The sequence below is a fragment of the Etheostoma cragini genome, chromosome 1 (genome assembly GCF_013103735.1).
Source record: "Etheostoma cragini isolate CJK2018 chromosome 1, CSU_Ecrag_1.0, whole genome shotgun sequence".
Taxonomy (NCBI): Eukaryota; Metazoa; Chordata; class Actinopteri; order Perciformes; family Percidae; genus Etheostoma; species Etheostoma cragini.
Window position 1 is genome coordinate 4,284,766 of NC_048407.1, and position 17,625 is coordinate 4,302,390.

A 17,625-nucleotide genomic window follows, 5' to 3' on the forward strand; every position below is an offset into this window, starting at 1 on the left:
GCTCTCATAATCTCTGTCTGAACATCTGCTGGATTCGGGAAACACTTAGGTTAGTGAGCGGGAGAGATACTGGATAGCATTAGCACCTTCTAGTCCCTCTTTCAGCCCGACGATGCGGATCTAACATCTCCGGTTTCTGTCCTCCATGTCCGCTAGCTTCACCTCCAGCGCTTAAAGTGTGGCCATGACTGTCGAGAATATTTGCGTTGCTTTCCACAGTGGTTTTCAGGTTGTTTATATCAGCTCTGATAGGGACAAGGCTTGCAGTTAGAGACGCTAGCTGAGCATTGATAGCAGTTAGCTTGTTGAATCTGAGAAAAACGTGGCTCATGGTAGCTTTTCTGTTTCCCCAGCACTGCCTCTGCAACGACGTCCGTATCATTGCGTTGGACTTTGTTCTTGTTTGCCATTCTTCTTCAAGTAACTCTAACGAGCACACAGTGGTAAAATAATAAAGTTGGGACCATGTAAAACAACTATTTGACAAATTTGGGCCAGGAGCTACACCTTAAGCCGCCATCTACTGTACGTCCAGCCGATCATGTGACTCGCCGTTCACTTTGAGTATTTAAACAGTTTTTGTGTTTGAGTTTGTTACATTACAAAACCTTAATTTTGACTTAAAGATTTTCATTTTCACTGTATATGCATGTGTATCTGTTCCAAATATCGGCAATTGATTTCATTAACTACTAATAACTACTAACCGGCATTGGCCTTGAAAAAGCAGTATTGGTCAATCCCCAATCGCTCCATGGTCAATCTGCTGCAGACGCTGACGGGTGATGTTTGCGCTGGTATCTAATGCTGAGAGACACTGACCAAGCGTCAGTATTTGACAAGTTTGGAGTTAGAACAGGTTGGTAATAACAACCTAGAAAAACTAATAACTAATCATTGAAGGAATATGAATTTTGAATAAGCGACGACATGCACTTTTACCGGGGACTGCCCATTTCTCCGACTTTCCATTGTTCCAACCTCTCAATAACTGAAGAATTCCCTTTTGGTCCTACAGCCCACTTGTCCAACGTCACTGTGTTTGGAAAAAATAAACCCTCTGCTCTGACATCCCATTGTTCCAACCATATAGGCTTTTTATATAGGTAAGGATAGCTGATTGGTTGGGGTTAGGCACTTGACCTTGAGTGGTTAAGGTTAAGATTTTTCAGGGGGATAATTTGGGAAACTGAACTGCACACAAACCAGTGCAGAGATTGTGTGGATTAGGCTCAATAAACATTTGTGTAAATACGTTAGAGAAAAGTAATTTTGCATTGTTAATCCAGATTTTACATTATGGGAGATGATACACAAAAGCCTAGCTAAAAAACGGGAATTTTTCTGGTTTTTGAGGGGTCGGAACAATGGACCGTCGGAGAAATGACATGACACCCTTTACAGACTGTTGTTTACTGGTGTTGTTTTTTTTTTACTTCAGATACTGAAACTGAAACTATACTTGCTTAGGATCAGTATACAGAAAAAAACATTTGAATTTGATATTGAATTAAATCTGATGCATCTCTGAGATGTATAGCTTACAGTTAGTCAGCTAGCTTAAATTGCTTATGTATTTCTGTATCCAGACAGGTCAGTCTGCCAAGTTGGAGGGTGTGAAGTGAGTCTGGCAGTGTGTGAGTGGTTTTACATAACAGCAGAGGCTGCAGAGACAGAGACAGTCCTATATGCAGCAATAAAGATGTTTGTTCTGAAATGGATGCAGAAGATTTTCCTGACACTCTGCTAAACAGTGCATCTAACAGAAGAGCAACATGCTGTTCTGCCTGCTGCTCCCTTATAGCAACCAAATAAGTTTATAGATCACCATTTTTAAGTCATGAATTGTCTCTTGTTTCTGCAGTGAGTACATAGAGAATAGTAATTAAATATCCAAATCTTGGGCACCCAGATAGCTCAGTTGGTAGAGCAGGTGCCCATGTATAGAGGTTTACTCCTCGAAGCAGTCGGCCCGGGTTCGAATCCGGCCTGCGGCCCTTTGCTGCATGTCACTCGCCCTCTCTTTCCCCTTTCACAACTTCAGCTGTCCTGTCCATTAAAGGCCTAAAATGCCCCAAAAAATAATCTTGTCTGTATTTCAGACTAATATCCCTGGAATCGGCTTCATGAAGATCCATGCTCCTTGGAACGTTCTGTGTCGGGAGGCTGAGTTTATGAAGCTCAAGATGCCAACAAAGAAGGTACTCCACCTGCCAGTAAATTATCCCATTTATCAAATGCATATTTACCGTTGTTTTTCTTGTCCTGAGGCTGATTGGACTGACTCTCAGCGCTGCATTGCTGAGTGGGGACATGTATGGATGGATAGGAGTGTTTCCTGTTCCTCTGTCATGTAGCATTATAACACCACCGTGGGGCCAATTTGTGGTTACAGCTATTACAAGCCTTGTAATGAGATTTTGATAGAAATCCAATGGGAATAAATAATGCATAAATAACCATCGGACATTTATTAAGTGCCATACTGCACAATTTTGTCGGAGACTGTGCAAGAAAACCCTTACTGCATTCAACCTTATAGATAATTTTCCAAATTAGAGGTATTGGAGAATGGCACAAAACGTGACTAATTTATGATTCAACCTCAGCAGTCAGGATTTAGGCCTTGCACACTGTCCTTTTTAGGGCTAGATTGACAAGACATTAAATGATTTTAACGCCATTTTCAGGTAGATTTTTAAGCCAGCCTACTGGTTCCAAGTAAAGTACTTTTACGGTTAGTGAAGGTGTCCCAGGGTCTAGCTTGGGTCCTCTTTTGTTCACTGTATACATGAACATACATCTTCTCTTAATGCTCTCAATGCTTTTGAAATTACTTTCAAAGTAAAGCTATTTTTCTTTTTTAAATGCTAACAAAGCAGACTCTACTATTCAGATCCTGCCTACTGCCCACGTCCAAACCCTTCAGGGCTCTTAACCTTGTAGATCTAGAAAAACTAACAAATTACCTTTGCTCTCGGAGTACATCTAAATGCAGTAGTTATGTCAGATCACAGGACATTTTCACTTCAGCTCTTAAAAGAAGACATGCTGATGTCAATGAGACCACCTGTTTAAATGTAGGATGCAGAGGATCAGTAGCTCAGTCTGTAAGGAATTGGGTTGGGAACCAGAGTGTAGCTGTTTCATGTTCCCATATGTATCAAAGCACAGTGGTGGACTGGTAGCTGGAGAGGTGCCAGTTCACCTTCTCCCTGCTCATGAGCAAGGCACCGAACCCCCAACTGCTCAGGGCGGCTGTCCATCGACAGCTGCAGCACCCTCACTCTGACATCTCTCAATTAGTCCAAATATAGGTATGTACAGAGCATCTGTGTGGATTTTAGGCATTGTGTGTAGTGTGTGTTCTAACAACATAGTGACAACATTGTAATTTCCTTAGCAGGATTAATAAAGTATAAATTATTATTCATTTCCAGATAAATGTATTTCTTTTTCCTCCTCTTCAGAGTTACGAAGTGAAACAAGGCAGTAATCTGGTGGAGAAGATCCGGCTCTTCATTCACAAAGTCACAGCTCCTCTCCACCCGAAAGTAGACACCAGCCGGCAACAAAGTGTCAAATTCCTCTCTCACCCTTTCTCCAGAGAGAAGCAGCATCTGTGAGTAGTCTAACTTTTATCACTTGTGTAGCTTTCTGCACCTTTGCTTTGCCATGTAATGCACATATAACATACAAGCCAAAGAGATTTTACACATCTGAATCTTTAAAAGGAATGTTTAAATGGACTTTTATAATATGACCCTAACCCAATTAAGCCACTTATTTTATCCAAATTGGACTTAAGTCATCAGAGTAAGCATAACCTGGGTATCTATCCAACGTTGTCACATTTTGATACACTTTACTTTATTTGTAAAACTTTGTGTTTTAATGTTACCTGAAAAACCTTTCCTGACCGGCAAACAGATTTTTACATTGGAATTCAAAACTGAAATATACAGTAAGTAGCTACTGTGAAGATACGCCAGTGCTAATTCTGTGATAATTGGGTTTATTATCTGTTTTATGTTGGATGGCGTGACCTAGTTATTTACCCAGTAAAATGCTGTTGAGTTTAATAAAATGGATTATTCGTCATTAAAGTGCCCATATTATGAAAAAAAATCACTTTTTCTGGGAATGGGGTCTTTTGAATAAGCCATGCTGTTTTGAGTGACATCCGGTTTCTGAATGTCCTCTACCTTCAGTCTCTGGGTGAGCTCTTCAGCATCTGCACGGCTTTCTACGCCACTAGCCGAGATGAGGTGGCTAACAGTAGCACATGCTAGTGCTAGCATGCTAGCTCGTTCTCAATGGCAAAACACTGCCACAATTCATACTAGTTCACCATGATCTCCAAATGAACTGCTTCCATGTACCTGTTCATGAGGAAATCATTGGCAGAAAAAGGAAATGTGTTTTAGAGAGAGGAGACAGCCTTTCCTCTGAAGCGTCACATGAATTTATCAGCTGAATGGGCGGAGTTAGCAACTGGATCCTCTGGATCCAGGCTCATACATCCCTCCTCCATGCTCGCCCCTTGTCCTCGCGTCAGGAATACGAGCTTTGAGACGTCTTCATGACAGAAGGCCAGAACATCTTCTGGTTCAGCTGAGGACTGAGGAGCTCTTAAATAAGAGATATGAGATGCACCTCTTATTGTGAAAACCTCTTAGTCACCCTGAACGTCCTGCCGAACCCCTTTTGAGAAATCTGGCAGTTAATAAAAGTGTTCCTTGATATTCTACATGCAAAAAAAACAAAATGTCCAATATTCTTATTGAGCAGCCATTTCTGATTACATTAGGTCAAAACAGCTGTGTACAGAGCTTGTTCTGCTGCCCCCACGTAGCTAAAACATCTGTTCAGTGTTATCCAGGTGGTTGAGAAATAGGCTGGATCTCACTTCCCTTACTTGATATCTCCTCGGTCGTTGGCTGAACCGGACGTTGTTCTGGCCCACTTTGTGAAGGCCGTCTCAAAGCCCTTATTCCTGCTCAGAGGAGGGAGGATGGAGGAGGGATCTCTGAGGAGGTATTAGCGAGGATACACTAGGGCAGCCTTTTCATAAACTGTGCAGCCTAAAGGGTTGCTAACTCCGCCCAGACAGCTGAAAAATTCATGCAACGATTCAGTGAAAAGGACTTCTCTTCCTTGTAAAACACATTTCTGTGTTTCCTTCTCATGATGTCCTCTGCTCTGCCATAACTCATCGGTGGGAAGGGCTTAGACACGAGGAAGGGAGGCGAGAGAAGGAACCGGGTTTGCAATTTAGGAGAAGTGAGATGCAGCGATAGTGTCTCTCCATGGATGTTAACACTCTCGTAAAAAATTATAATGCCAATGACGTGTGTGCTCAGAGTGAGAGAATTTAAGGGAAAAAGCCAAAATAATGTCAATGGTGGAGTTAAAGATCAGTGGATAGTGACAACACTTCCAAGGTGCCATGTTGCAACTGACTCAAAATCCCCTCCAAAACTACCATCATAATCTCCCAGTGCAGTGAGATGGTCCTGAAGCAAGAGATCATGGTGAGACATATCTCCAACTAATTGGTGCAAGTTATATCTGTGATTGTAAGACTCTTTTGCAAAAGAGCAAGTTACATAACCGGCAAATTTGAAATCTGAAAATCTGAAACTTTATAATTTTCTTTTTGTAAAATGTTTCCATGTTTAACGTTGTTTCGCCTATCTAAACAAAGGTAAAGCAGTTTTAGCCACACAGACAGCACAGAGCGGGAACCACAGAGGTGTACAATGGACTAAAACATTATGACAGGAAGGATGAAGCGTGACGCTCTCCTGCAGCATTCTGCTGAAGCGTCCATCTCTCAGCTTTCTCTCCCTGAAGGAAACACACACAGCTAGCTGGAATCACAAAAGTCATTTACATTTTCCCAACACTGTGTTGGAGGATTATAAAAATGGCTAGATGAAGCATTTGATTACAGACAGACATCATATCTTCACCGACTCTTCCGGTTCTGTCCCAACAAGTAAAACAACTTTCAAAGGCAGTGATCAAGGCGGAGGAATGTCTTAGCAATACCGTCAGCCTGCTGGGATGTATGGAGGAGAGAGTGGGCAGTGTGCAGCTATATTTACAGCTCTGACTAACAGCTAGCAGGAGATCTCCCTCCACATCTTTTCCATCACCTAATCTTCATCAATTTTGAAAGCACTCCAGGCCAGTTCCCTGAGATTCAGCCTAGATATAGATTACAGTCTATCTAAAATCAATCTGGTTCCATCTGACATTATGTTTAATGCTTCTACCATAGGCTAGTCTTGAGCTCAATCCTGTCACTTTCTGAGGGAATGCTCAAGTCAGTCCAGGAGTAAATAGAGGATTATTTAACTTGAGATTAAAGCTGTCTGTCAGTGGAGGCACAGCGACCATCTGGAGTGTTTCAGTGAAGGCCAACAAGCACCACCAGCAACACATGCATGACTGACAGGAGCTGCCCACTCAGTCCTTTGGATGAAATGGTTTCAGTGCACACACTTCCAAGTGCTTTCCTTCTAAAAATTGCATTCGTATGTACTGAGTCTGACTGGTCTGTTAAATCAAAATTTTCTGTTGCACAACTAAAACAACTTTTGAGCGTACACACGTTCCACCAAAACAAGGTCCCTTTCCGGGGCTAATTTGCAGCGGAACCAGGGGTCCGGCTAACAGTGATTGGTTTAAAGAAATGCCAATAAACCAGAGCACGTTTTCAAAGTCAAAGTCAAAGTCAAAGTCTGCTTTATTGTCAATTTCTTCACATGTCAAAAACATACAAAGAAATCGAAATTGCGTTTCCCTCTATCCCACGGTGACAAGACATTTATAACAAATTTGGTCCACAGACAAACATAACATAAGTAAACAATAAGAAGATATATACAATGAGGAAAATAAGAGCAGCGAAATTTGTGTTAAAAATGTGCAATTATGCATACTGTCGACAGTCTATGTAATGTGCAAAAAGACAGGCCGTAGCATAGTGGTGCTGGTTATGTAGAGCAGCAGAAATGTGTAAACGTTTTTCTTCCATCCCGGGAATTCTGTGTGGACTAGCCAGACCCTCCTCCGCAGCGCTGTGGAGGATGGCCTAGGCAATGCGAACTACCCTTCCAGTGACAATGTGCTACTCTACGGGCAAAATATACAAATCTCCACAGAAATACTTTGTTTGAGTGTCAGCAATCAGCTGGATCAAGGTCGACTCGCACCAACAGCCTCTGGACACAAACAAAATATGGAATCTGTCTTACATTTTTTTGTTTACCTTGCCCCACTGAATAAGGTTTTCCCTCAATGGGTCTCAAGTTTTAAATCAAGTTTTAAAAAAATAAATAAAAAATAAGGCATACAGTTTGTCCTGAATGGCAGTAAAAGTCACCAACGATGCAAATCTCTGCTGCATATTAACTGCTTCTAAACATTAGCAGCAGTCAGGCTGGTTGTGTAAAGCTTTTCCATGCCTCTCCCTTCATCATTTTGTTGTGTATATTCCAGCCTTCAATCAGTTCTAAAACATAATTACATAAGCTTCCATTTCACTGTGGTTTCATTGTCATTGTACTTTTGATCCTATTTGTGGCGGTTCTTTTACAGCGAGTCTTTAATCTCAGCTCACTGTGTGCTAGATGGATAGCATTATTTTAACAATATTAGCCTGTGTGATAGGGCTTAACTTTGCAAATTTTAATTGTTAATTATCCCACCTATCCTCTCCTCTTTTTTCCAATATCTACTCTAAGGTCAAGTATGTTCACTCATTCTGCACTCTTTTTTGGATCTGCAACTAAAACTGGACCTGTTGTCTTCTTTGTTGCCAGATTTGATCTGTCTGACAGGGACAAGTTCTTTGACAGCAAGACCAGGAGCTCAATAGTAAGTATTGGTTTCAATAGATGACGTGTTTAAAGGTGGCTCCTTCAGGAAGCTACGTAAGAAGTTTGATTCAGCCCAGTGGCAAAGTTTGTGTGATGTGTAGAATTTGGCGGAGGCTCAGTGGTTAGCACTTCTGCCTCACAGCAAGAAGGTTGTGGGTATGAATCCAAGTTGTTCCGGGTCTTTCTGTGTGAAGTTCACATGTTCTCCCTGTGTTTCTGTGGGGTTTCCTCTGGGTGATCTGGCTTCTTCCCACCACAAAGACATGCATACTAGGACTACAGTTGAAAATGTACCAACTGGCTAACACTGGTGCATTTACAGAAATGTTGATTAATGTGCATTGTCACTGTTTATGGTTATAAAGTCCACTTTGTTATTTTTTCAACCTGGAACCTAGTTCCCAATGTTTTTGTGTCTATAACTGATGGGAACAACAGTCTTTGAAATTGGTCCAGTATTATGTGAGACCTTTGCAATCGGCAGCTGCAAAACAAGCTACAATGTAATGTTAATGGGCAATTGTGCACCTTCAATTTACATCCACTAAGACGGACAGGCTCCGATTATTGTTCTAAGTGTCTTACAACATGGAAAAGATCCCTTCAAAGGTAGACACTTTTGTTAAAGAGTCAGAACCTATGAAACTGTCCCGATATAGCCATTGCCAGACCCACCAGACGCCTTTTAAATGAACCGTAATTTTGTTAAAGTAAAACACGCTTCTTTCAAAGTCTGCAACAACAACTGAACAAAACTCATTCTCCCTTTAACATTTCCCCTGCACTACTATATAAGTAAATATTTAGCTCATTCTCCTCAAGTTTGATCGCAATACCAAATATTGATTCTTTGGACCTGATGATATTTGCTGAAATCTTTGTCTGTTTATATTTCTTATATCAATTTATATTTGAATATTTCTTATCTTACAGATGATCTGTATTGATATTTTCACTATGGATCGATAATATTGGAACTTGGATTATTGAATCGTTATATCGATGTATTGCTACACCCCTACCCTACCTTCTCATCTGCATTTTCATGATTCTAAAACTGAACCGGTTTAGTTAAATATGAGTTTTTTTATTCAACATGTTGTTGTATCCTTAGGTGTATGAGGTACTGAAGAGGACTAGATGCACCAGAGCCAAATACTCCATGGGTAAGACCTCTGCCCGTTTCTCTACTACTACAGAAAAATCAATATGCAATTATTATCCTCAAATTATAGTGTAATTATCACCAGAGAAGATTGCAGGGTGTGCCGTCGTGGTCTTTGAGCAACATGTCCCCAACTCTACAACTAATGAATGGATTAACTTGGAATGCATTGAATCTTGATATTGATGACCATCTGAAGCCATCCTGTGTCTCAGTCCCGGCAGCGACCCGTGGGTTTCCCTTGTGTTACTCCGCCAGTTTGTTTACATTCAAAGTGCTCATGCCTGTTCTCCCCGTATACATGAGCAGGGAAGAATGACGGGAGGAAGTCTACCTCAGGTACAGTAGGTGGCGCTCTGCAATTGACAGCTGGTCAGAAGGCTTTATCTTTTGTCTTTGTCAAAATCTTCCGTCTTTGTCCTAGCATCCGTCCTGAAATGGGTGTCCATGGTAGCCCTTGCCAAAGGTTTAAACTGTGTATAGTTGCTGTTGTTTTTGGCGCCATTGCTTACAAGTGCTTTTTTTTAATATTTCCAGGTCAAAAAACACTGCACCGGTGCTTAGCAACAATTTCGCTATTTTTTTAGGCACCGACCGAATTGCCTCCTTATTATTGAGTATCGAAACATGCCTCGTCATTCAATACCAAATTTCACTGCCAAAGGAGTTAATCTCATCAGTAAAGAAATAAGCACGCAGCATGCTTCTATCAAAATCTAGTAATTCCGGGGATGAGTCTTACGTAGTAAGAGCTGAAAAACAGATGAAAGATTTGTGCCGTAATCTGTAATTTGGTCATTTACTTTGGTAAAAATGGATTTTATAAAATTTGTCTCAAAAGAAGTATTGTTCAGAAACCGGCATCAAAGTCACGGTACTGGTAGGAAAAATGTTTGAAAAGATATCCCTAGGTATGAGAGAACTGTTTTATTTTTTTAAGGTCACTGGTGTAAGGTGTCTGAGAGCCCTGAACCTAATCGGGTTTCAAAATGCATATAAATGTACTGCATGTTTTCACCTCCCCTGTGTCTTCCTGTCTGTCTCTGTGTCTATTTCTATGTCTGTTTCTCTGTGTATGTCTGTCTGTGTCTGTCTCTCTGTGTATGTCTGTTTGTTTATGTCTGTCTATGTCTGTCTCTCTGTGTCTATGTCTCTGTCTATGTCTTTCTTTCTGTCTCTTTGTGTCTGTGTCAATGTCTGTGTCTGTCTTTCTGTGTCTGTGTCTTTCTGTGTCCGTCTCTCTGTGTTTGTGTCTATGTCTCTGTACATCTCTCTGTGTCTCTGTCTGTCTCTCTGTGTCTGTGTATATGTCTGTCTCTGTGTCTGTGTCTGTGTCTCTGTCTTTGTCCGTGTCTGTCATCCTGTCTGTCTCTCTGTGTCTGTGTATATGTCTGTCTCTGTGTCTCTGTGGCTGTGTCTCTATCTCTGTCTGTGTATATGTCTGTCTCTGTGTCTCTGTGGGTGTGTCTCTATCTCTGTGTCTCTGTGTTTGTCTTTGTCTGTCGTGCTGTCTGTCTCTCTGTGTTTGTGTCTGTTTCTGTCTCTTTCTCTCTACGTCTCTTTGTGTCTCTGTTTGTTTCTTTGCGTCTGTGTATATGTATGTCTGTTTCTGTGTCTTTATCTCTGTCTTTGTACGTCTCTCTGTGTCTCCGTCTGTTTCCCTGTGTCTATGTCTGTCTTGCTGTCTGTCTCTCTGTGTCTGTTTCTGTCTCTTTCTCTGTGCGTCTCTCTGTGTCTCTGTCTGTCTCTCTGTGCCTGTGGCGCTCCCCACTACTGATTGCTGCTCATCATCCACACCTGCCTTCCACCAACTGCAACGACCTCCAGCATATCGATCCCGGTCATTCAACAAATCATCGGCAGATGGTTCAGTGAACCGTGGTAGTTACACTTCGGGCCGCTCCTGGTTCTGAGCATTGGGGCTTTTGTGCATAAACGAAGCCTGTTTTGCAGGATCACTCGCCTCTGCCTGCCTGTTTCTGCATGCATCCTTTCAGCCAGCACAGCAAACCACTTGAATCCCTGCTCACCCATCTGCATCGCTCCAGCATCTTCAGCCATTACCCCTCGCTACCAACGCTCTGCTTCTGCTAGCAGCCTCCCCCCTATTCCATTCCCCAGTCCTCTTTTTCATTTGTCTACTCTACTCCTGAAACTGAGTCTGCGTTTAAGTCACTCTGTGAAGACATATCATCCTCAGCTAAAATTTAAATTCCCTCTTGACCCTTTACACAAATGAACAATACATTTGCTGCGCAGAGTTATGGCTTGGACAAAAAGAAGCTTATCAAGCACAGTGAGGCAACCTTTCTGTCATCCAAGTACAGTGTTCACGCTGCACAGTACAATGTTGACTAAAAGTGACGGATAACTGGTGAGAGTAATCATTATTGCCCGAGGTACAGTCTCTTTAGTTATGCGATTTAAGTCAGTTGTAGAAAATGTAATAAATATGTTCAGATTTGTTTTTGAGGTGGAAAAAAGTACTGAAATAAATAGAGGAAAACTGAAAAAGGGTGTATTGTAAGAGCCAAGAAAGCCCAAGGACTGGTAGAGCAATTGAGATATCAAGTCACAAACACTAGGATCACAGAATATTCAAATGTACAGTATCACACTGATAATAATAAGAATAATAATGTATACTTTATGAAATTACAAATTACACTCTGTTGTTATTACACATATTACACACAGCCCTGAATTACACACACCTGCTCAGTACCTATACATGCACTAAATGGAGAGATGTCATAGTGGGGGGGCTGCCCATGGAAATGCGTCTCGAACAGTTGGAGGTTCAGTGCCTTGCTCAAGAGCACCTTGGTAGTGACCAGGAGGTGAGCTGGCACCTCTCCAGCTACCTACTTAGTCAAACGTGAACATTTGCTCTTCTGGTTCTTAAGGAAACTTCACTTAAAATGCATTGCCTGCAAAATTGTTATGATTAGGAAATGTCTGGCATGTGCTCTTGTTTTATATCCTGCCTCATGTTACCCTGGCATTTTTTAAAGTAATAGTATCAAATATGATAAAGTTTATGTCCAACTTACCACTCACATTATTCATGCCAGACAGGCTCAGATGCTCCAAGTTGTTTTGGCTGCGACTCAACAGGGGTGCCAGCGCCAGGAGTTTTAAAGTTAATAATCAGTCAGGGGAGGCAGTTTAAAAAAAAAATCTGAATAAAAAGATAATAGGAAACTGAACAGAAATAATGTGACATACACAATTTATTTCTTATAGCAACATTTGCTCTACAGTGATCTAAACTGGCCTCAACATTGCAACAAAGTACACAGTTGTGTACAATGTGTGTTTAAAGTATATATCCATTAACCAAAGTGACAGTAATCTGATCCAATGGAAATCAAGTTTGTCAGGCACTCTAGCCTAATGGATCGGGGTGGCACCAGGAGGGGCCAATCCTATTTCAGGGGGGCAGGTGCCACTCTGAGCCCCCTCTAGACCCACCCCTGCGCCTCAAGAGGTAGCGCGGTCGTCCTTTCATGCTAAGGCTTTGTGAGGGTACAATCCCTGTCTCCTTCTGTCCTCCAAGTTCAACTTTAACTCCAAGTGGCTTCCAAGGTATTCTACTGTACTGCATCATTGTGCTTAGGATGTGCTGCCCTGCTGGGCCCTGCTACGCCATAAACTACTACAACTACTATTTCCAGTCATAGTTCCATTATCTTAATTGTGACTGTTATTGCCACTGTTCATCACACCCCCAACTGTCACCAGACACCACCTACCAAGAGCCTGGGTCTGTCCGAGGTTTCTTCCTAAAAGGAAGTTTTTTTCTCACCACTGTCACGCTAAATGCATGCTATTGGGAGAATTACTGGAATTATTGGGTCTTTGTAAACTATAGAGTGGTCTGGACATACTCTGTAAAGTGTTTAGAGATAACTATTGTTACGATTTGATACTATAAATAAAATCGAATTGAAAAATTGAATTGAATTTAATGCAGAGGTGAAATTTCACTAAGTTGTGCTCTGTTATGAATAATGTATATAGGTGTGTTTGGTACTGTAGTGTCTCTAGCAACCCATCTCCATGTGGTCTCCTCCTACACAGTGGCTTGAGAAAGTTTACACACCCATGCTATAGTTGATTAAAAAGAGAGAAAAAAAACTCTTTTTGAAATTGATCTTGATGCCTTAATTAATCTTTTTTATTTGTGAATGAATAATGTATTGTAAATAAATCAATATTCTTCCTTAAAATACAGGGGGTATTAGTATACACAACCCTATGTTAAATTCCCATAGAAGCAAGCAGATTTTTATTTTTAAAGGCCAGTTATTTCAGGGATCCAGGATACCATGCATCCTGATAAAGTTCCCTTGGCTTTTGGAATTCATATAGCCCCCCATCATCACATACCCTTCACCATCACTAGAGATGTTTCCATAAGGGAACTTTCCATAAGAACATCTCTCAAAGCAAATCAAACCAGTTATTAAGCTAACTGAAATAACACTTTTTTTTAAATTAGGGCATTAAGATCAATTTCCAAAAGATGTTTTTTTATTCCTCGTTTTAATCAACTTTAGCTTGGGTGTGTAAACTTTCTTAAGCCACCGAATGTAATGTGTGTAATGGGATGTCCTGTGATCCGTCCTGGGATGTCCCACGATATCTCATCACTGGGATAATGTCATCTCCTGGATTTGCTCAATGGTTGGGTGGCTTTGGGTGTTTTGTGCTTTTAACTGGCTGTGCTATTGACTCCGTCCTGCCAGTGGGGCAAGTGAAGATGTTCTACATGTAATTCTTCTTCAGTGCAATTCTTATCAACGTGTGTGTGTGTGTGCGTGTGTGTGTGTCTGTGTGTTCCTGCAGGGATAACCAGTCTGCTAGCCAATGGTGTCTATACATCTGCTTATCCTCTGCATGACGTGAGTGTCACCATCACACCTCATGGCCGACTCTCCCTTATTGGCCTGAGAACAGTTGATACATTTTACATATCGAGAGGATTATTCCAATTTAGAGTCTCTAATACGAAAATGTCCACAGCATCTGCTGCTTGTAGTGTAGAATTGATGTGAACGAATCCTATTTGTGACAAGAATGTCTCTCTCCGTTCTCTCAGGTCTCATATTTCTGTGTTGAATTAAAGGCATCATTCAGTAACCTATATCAGGGTTTTCACTGGATCTTACAAAGTCTAAAAAAAGTATATTTCAAAATGAGACTTTTAGGGCTTAAAAATCTTAAATTGTCTGAAGTATTGTGTTCTAGGTCTTAAATAATTTTTAAATCATTCTTAATTTTGCTACTCCCATGTAACACTACCTCTAATGCCCTTTGTAATGCTTTAGAATGACATTTTTTTTTGATTCTATAGTGTTGTAGGTCTTTCTTTCTTTTGTTTGTTGTATTTCGACTACAAATGAGACCAACTTATATTGCAGCCAATCAGCTTTCATGTTATCGCCACAAGTCTTTTTCGGATAGTACCACAGACATAAAATAGATTTTATTTTTCAGCTATGGGGGACTACAAGTTTAGTGTAACTTGACTTGAAGTAGCTGAATGTAGCGCTTTGTGAAAGCCAATAACTAACAATGTATTTAAAGCCTGCTCCTCCCGCTAGATGCATGATATACAAAGTGCATTTGTTGTTACAGGGAGACATCGAGGGGGTGAATGCAGAACCCAACGACAGGAAGGTAGGTAGAGCGGATCCACCAATCAATAAATTGAATCAGATGTCACCAAACCAACACTTTCACCTAACAACACTGTCATTAAGATAAATGTCTCAATTCAAATGTGTTTTGCATGGCTTGTCCTTTTCTTCATCTTAAAAGCAACACAGCATTATCTATATAAGTGACTCAAACATGTGACTCAATTAGTTACACTTTAAGGGCCTTAAAGAAAAGAAAAAAAGTATGAAAGGATGACAGATTGCCATTCTAACATGATGGCATTTGTGCATTTCTGAGCCTTTACCTCCTACTGTACAATAAAATGAACCTGGCAATTGGAAAGAAAATAAAAGCTCATGCTGAGTCTGAAGTCATCTCCTCCCCTGCTAACACTCTCCATAATTATACTGTAGGCTGTGTGTCACTAAGGCAACAGCCTAATAATCCCTCATCTGTTCTCAGGCATCAGAAAACCTTTAGCTCGCTGCTTTCAAGTGCCTCCACAGCAACATACTTTGATACATATATTACATTCCCACGTATACACGTTTAAGAAATGGGCTTTACCCCACTGTAGTAATGACTACATGTTTAGTCTCTTGCCCCATTTCCATCTGGGATTAACCTCCATCCTGAGTGATGCGATCACAAGCGGACAGCTCTAAGTACAGCTGGGAATGCACCCAGGATGCAATGAGACCCCATTCAGGCCGTGTTCTTATAGCAACATGAATGTAAATGTGTCCTGGTCCACTTTCACGACCGCCTACTCAACTGTGCAGAACTACGTTCTCATTCAAAGTAGGGCTGGGCAATAAATCAATATTATATCAATAGATATGTGAGGCTACATATTGCCTTAGATTTTGGATATTGTAACGTTGTGCTAGGACACAAGTGCGGTTTTAAAAGCTTTACAAGCTTTTACAGTGAGGAAATGTTGGGTCTTTATCAGCAGTAGTGTAACACGACTCCTACGTAAAAGCGGACATGACATGGTAAAATGTAAGAAGATATGATCTATAAACTAAATTTCAAACCACAGAGATTCAGTCAGAAGCTACAAACGTACAGAGAGCTGAACACACTTTAAAAAATGTCTCTCCCTTCTGCACAGGTCTCGGCGACCGCCAGTAGACATCCTTATTGTTGCAAACTGTAACACCTTTTGGTAGAGAAAGGTTTTCTCCTTTAGGCAGCATTTTTTTTGTCATCTCATGATTTATGTGAGAATAGCCTAACAACTGAAATGTACACTTAACACACAACCAGTATACATTCAAACAGAGAGTGATGTATATTTATTTGCATATAGATTGGGGAAGTGAGATCAGATAACAATGGGTGTGATCACACACAATAATAATATGTGGAGACACATTCTCTTGTACGTGCGTAGCTTTCCACTTGTGAACGGATCCCCTCAGATCGGATATTAAAATAAGAACAGGGCCTCAGTCCCGAAGCCCAATCTGATCTGCCATGTGGACACTCCTCTGGGCCTGCTTCCTGTGAAAAATGCCTTCAGTTGCAGCCTCGCTGCTCTGCCTGTGAACGGAGTGTGATTGTGTGTGACAAACCATTTCACAGGGATTTATGTATGTGCTCGTTGCCTACTACTGGACAGAGCTAGACTCAGTCAGCTGTTAGATAATCATTGTAATGACCATCGCATACAGTGTGCAGCAATGATTTGCATATAAATTGCACTGGGGAACACACACATAAATTAAGGTTGTTTTATTTGTCATTCAGCATTCTTCACAGTCTTAATTTTCCCACATATCTTAAATAATCCCAGAATGAACACCGCAGTAAATTCTAATTTGTTCAAATGTCGTTACCAAACACCCCAAAGTCAACTAAATTTGCTGCAGGTGATTATGAGATAAGCTTCACCTGCCTGTGTTACTTTTACACCCCATAGTGGCATTTTTCTGTAACTTAAAAAATAATTTCAACAATACTTAAGGGTTGTCAGTGCCTGTACTTTGTATGTATTCCACATATTCATCACTGCACAAACCACAATGACAGCTGCTGTAGAGAGAGCTCTGGTCTGCGTAGGTACGAGGTCGGGGTGGATGGGTACTAAAACCCAGGGCTTTCAAGCCCTGAAGAAGTCAAGGGGGAAAACACAAGACTTATACCCAGGAAACAGGTGTTCCTGTCCAAGGGTTACTACTTAAGGGGCCTGCTGTTTTTAAAATGTCTAGTTGAGATTAGAAAAAAAAATTGTAGTTTGGGTTAAAACTAACAACAACAATCTTTTTATAATCTTAACTTGTCCCTTTGGTGCTTTAACTTACCTGCCGTCGCCACAGCCTCTGAAATAGTGTTAATTTTGTCACCTATTTTTTAATTTACTCTTAGTCTTGTGCCAAATGTCCTTGTTAGTTTTAGTCATATGTAGTCATTCACGTGTTTTTTTTGTTAGTCAAATTTTAGTCAACTAAAATTCTCGTCATTTTAGTCAAGTTTTAGTCACATGAGAACTCGGGTACTGTATCTTAGTCAAGATTGAGGTAAAACCTTTTAGTATTTAAAAAAAATACATATTTCTGATAACCATTTCAGTCAAGTAGCGTTTAACAAATCTCAAATATGGGTTATTTGAGATGTGGGACATCTGGTTTTATATTGAGCCTTTTCCTTCATGCAAATACAATCGTACACAGACACATGTTAGATAAGAGCCAGGGCCCCTGGGCTCTACAGCACCTTGTTACACAGACACATGTTAGATAAGAGCCAGGGCTCCTCGGCTCTACAGCAACTTGTTACACAGACACATGTTAGATAAGAGCCAGGGCTCCAGGGCTCTACAGCACCTTGTTACACAGACACATGTTAGATAAGAGCCAGGGCTCCTGGGCTCTATAGCACCTTGTTACACAGACACAT

The 17,625-nt window shown here is 40.9% G+C and overlaps 1 protein-coding gene across 6 annotated transcripts in view; it reads left to right on the forward strand.

The window, feature by feature from the left end:
• The window catches only part of ano1a (anoctamin 1, calcium activated chloride channel a), an 83,714-nt gene that overhangs the window by 31,981 nt on the left and 34,108 nt on the right, over positions 1 to 17,625 (forward strand). For 3 of the 6 annotated variants that reach the window (XM_034867741.1, XM_034867709.1, XM_034867723.1), the window contains exons 4-10: positions 2,103 to 2,201; positions 3,471 to 3,622; positions 7,833 to 7,887; positions 9,004 to 9,055; positions 10,882 to 10,935; positions 13,906 to 13,961; positions 14,698 to 14,739. In XM_034867741.1, coding sequence (XP_034723632.1) covers positions 2,103 to 2,201; positions 3,471 to 3,622; positions 7,833 to 7,887; positions 9,004 to 9,055; positions 10,882 to 10,935; positions 13,906 to 13,961; positions 14,698 to 14,739 — 510 coding nt within the window. The remainder of the gene's footprint in view (positions 1 to 2,102; positions 2,202 to 3,470; positions 3,623 to 7,832; positions 7,888 to 9,003; positions 9,056 to 10,881; positions 10,936 to 13,905; positions 13,962 to 14,697; positions 14,740 to 17,625) is intronic. The other 3 variants (XM_034867730.1, XM_034867736.1, XM_034867715.1) reach the window with 2 other exon arrangements.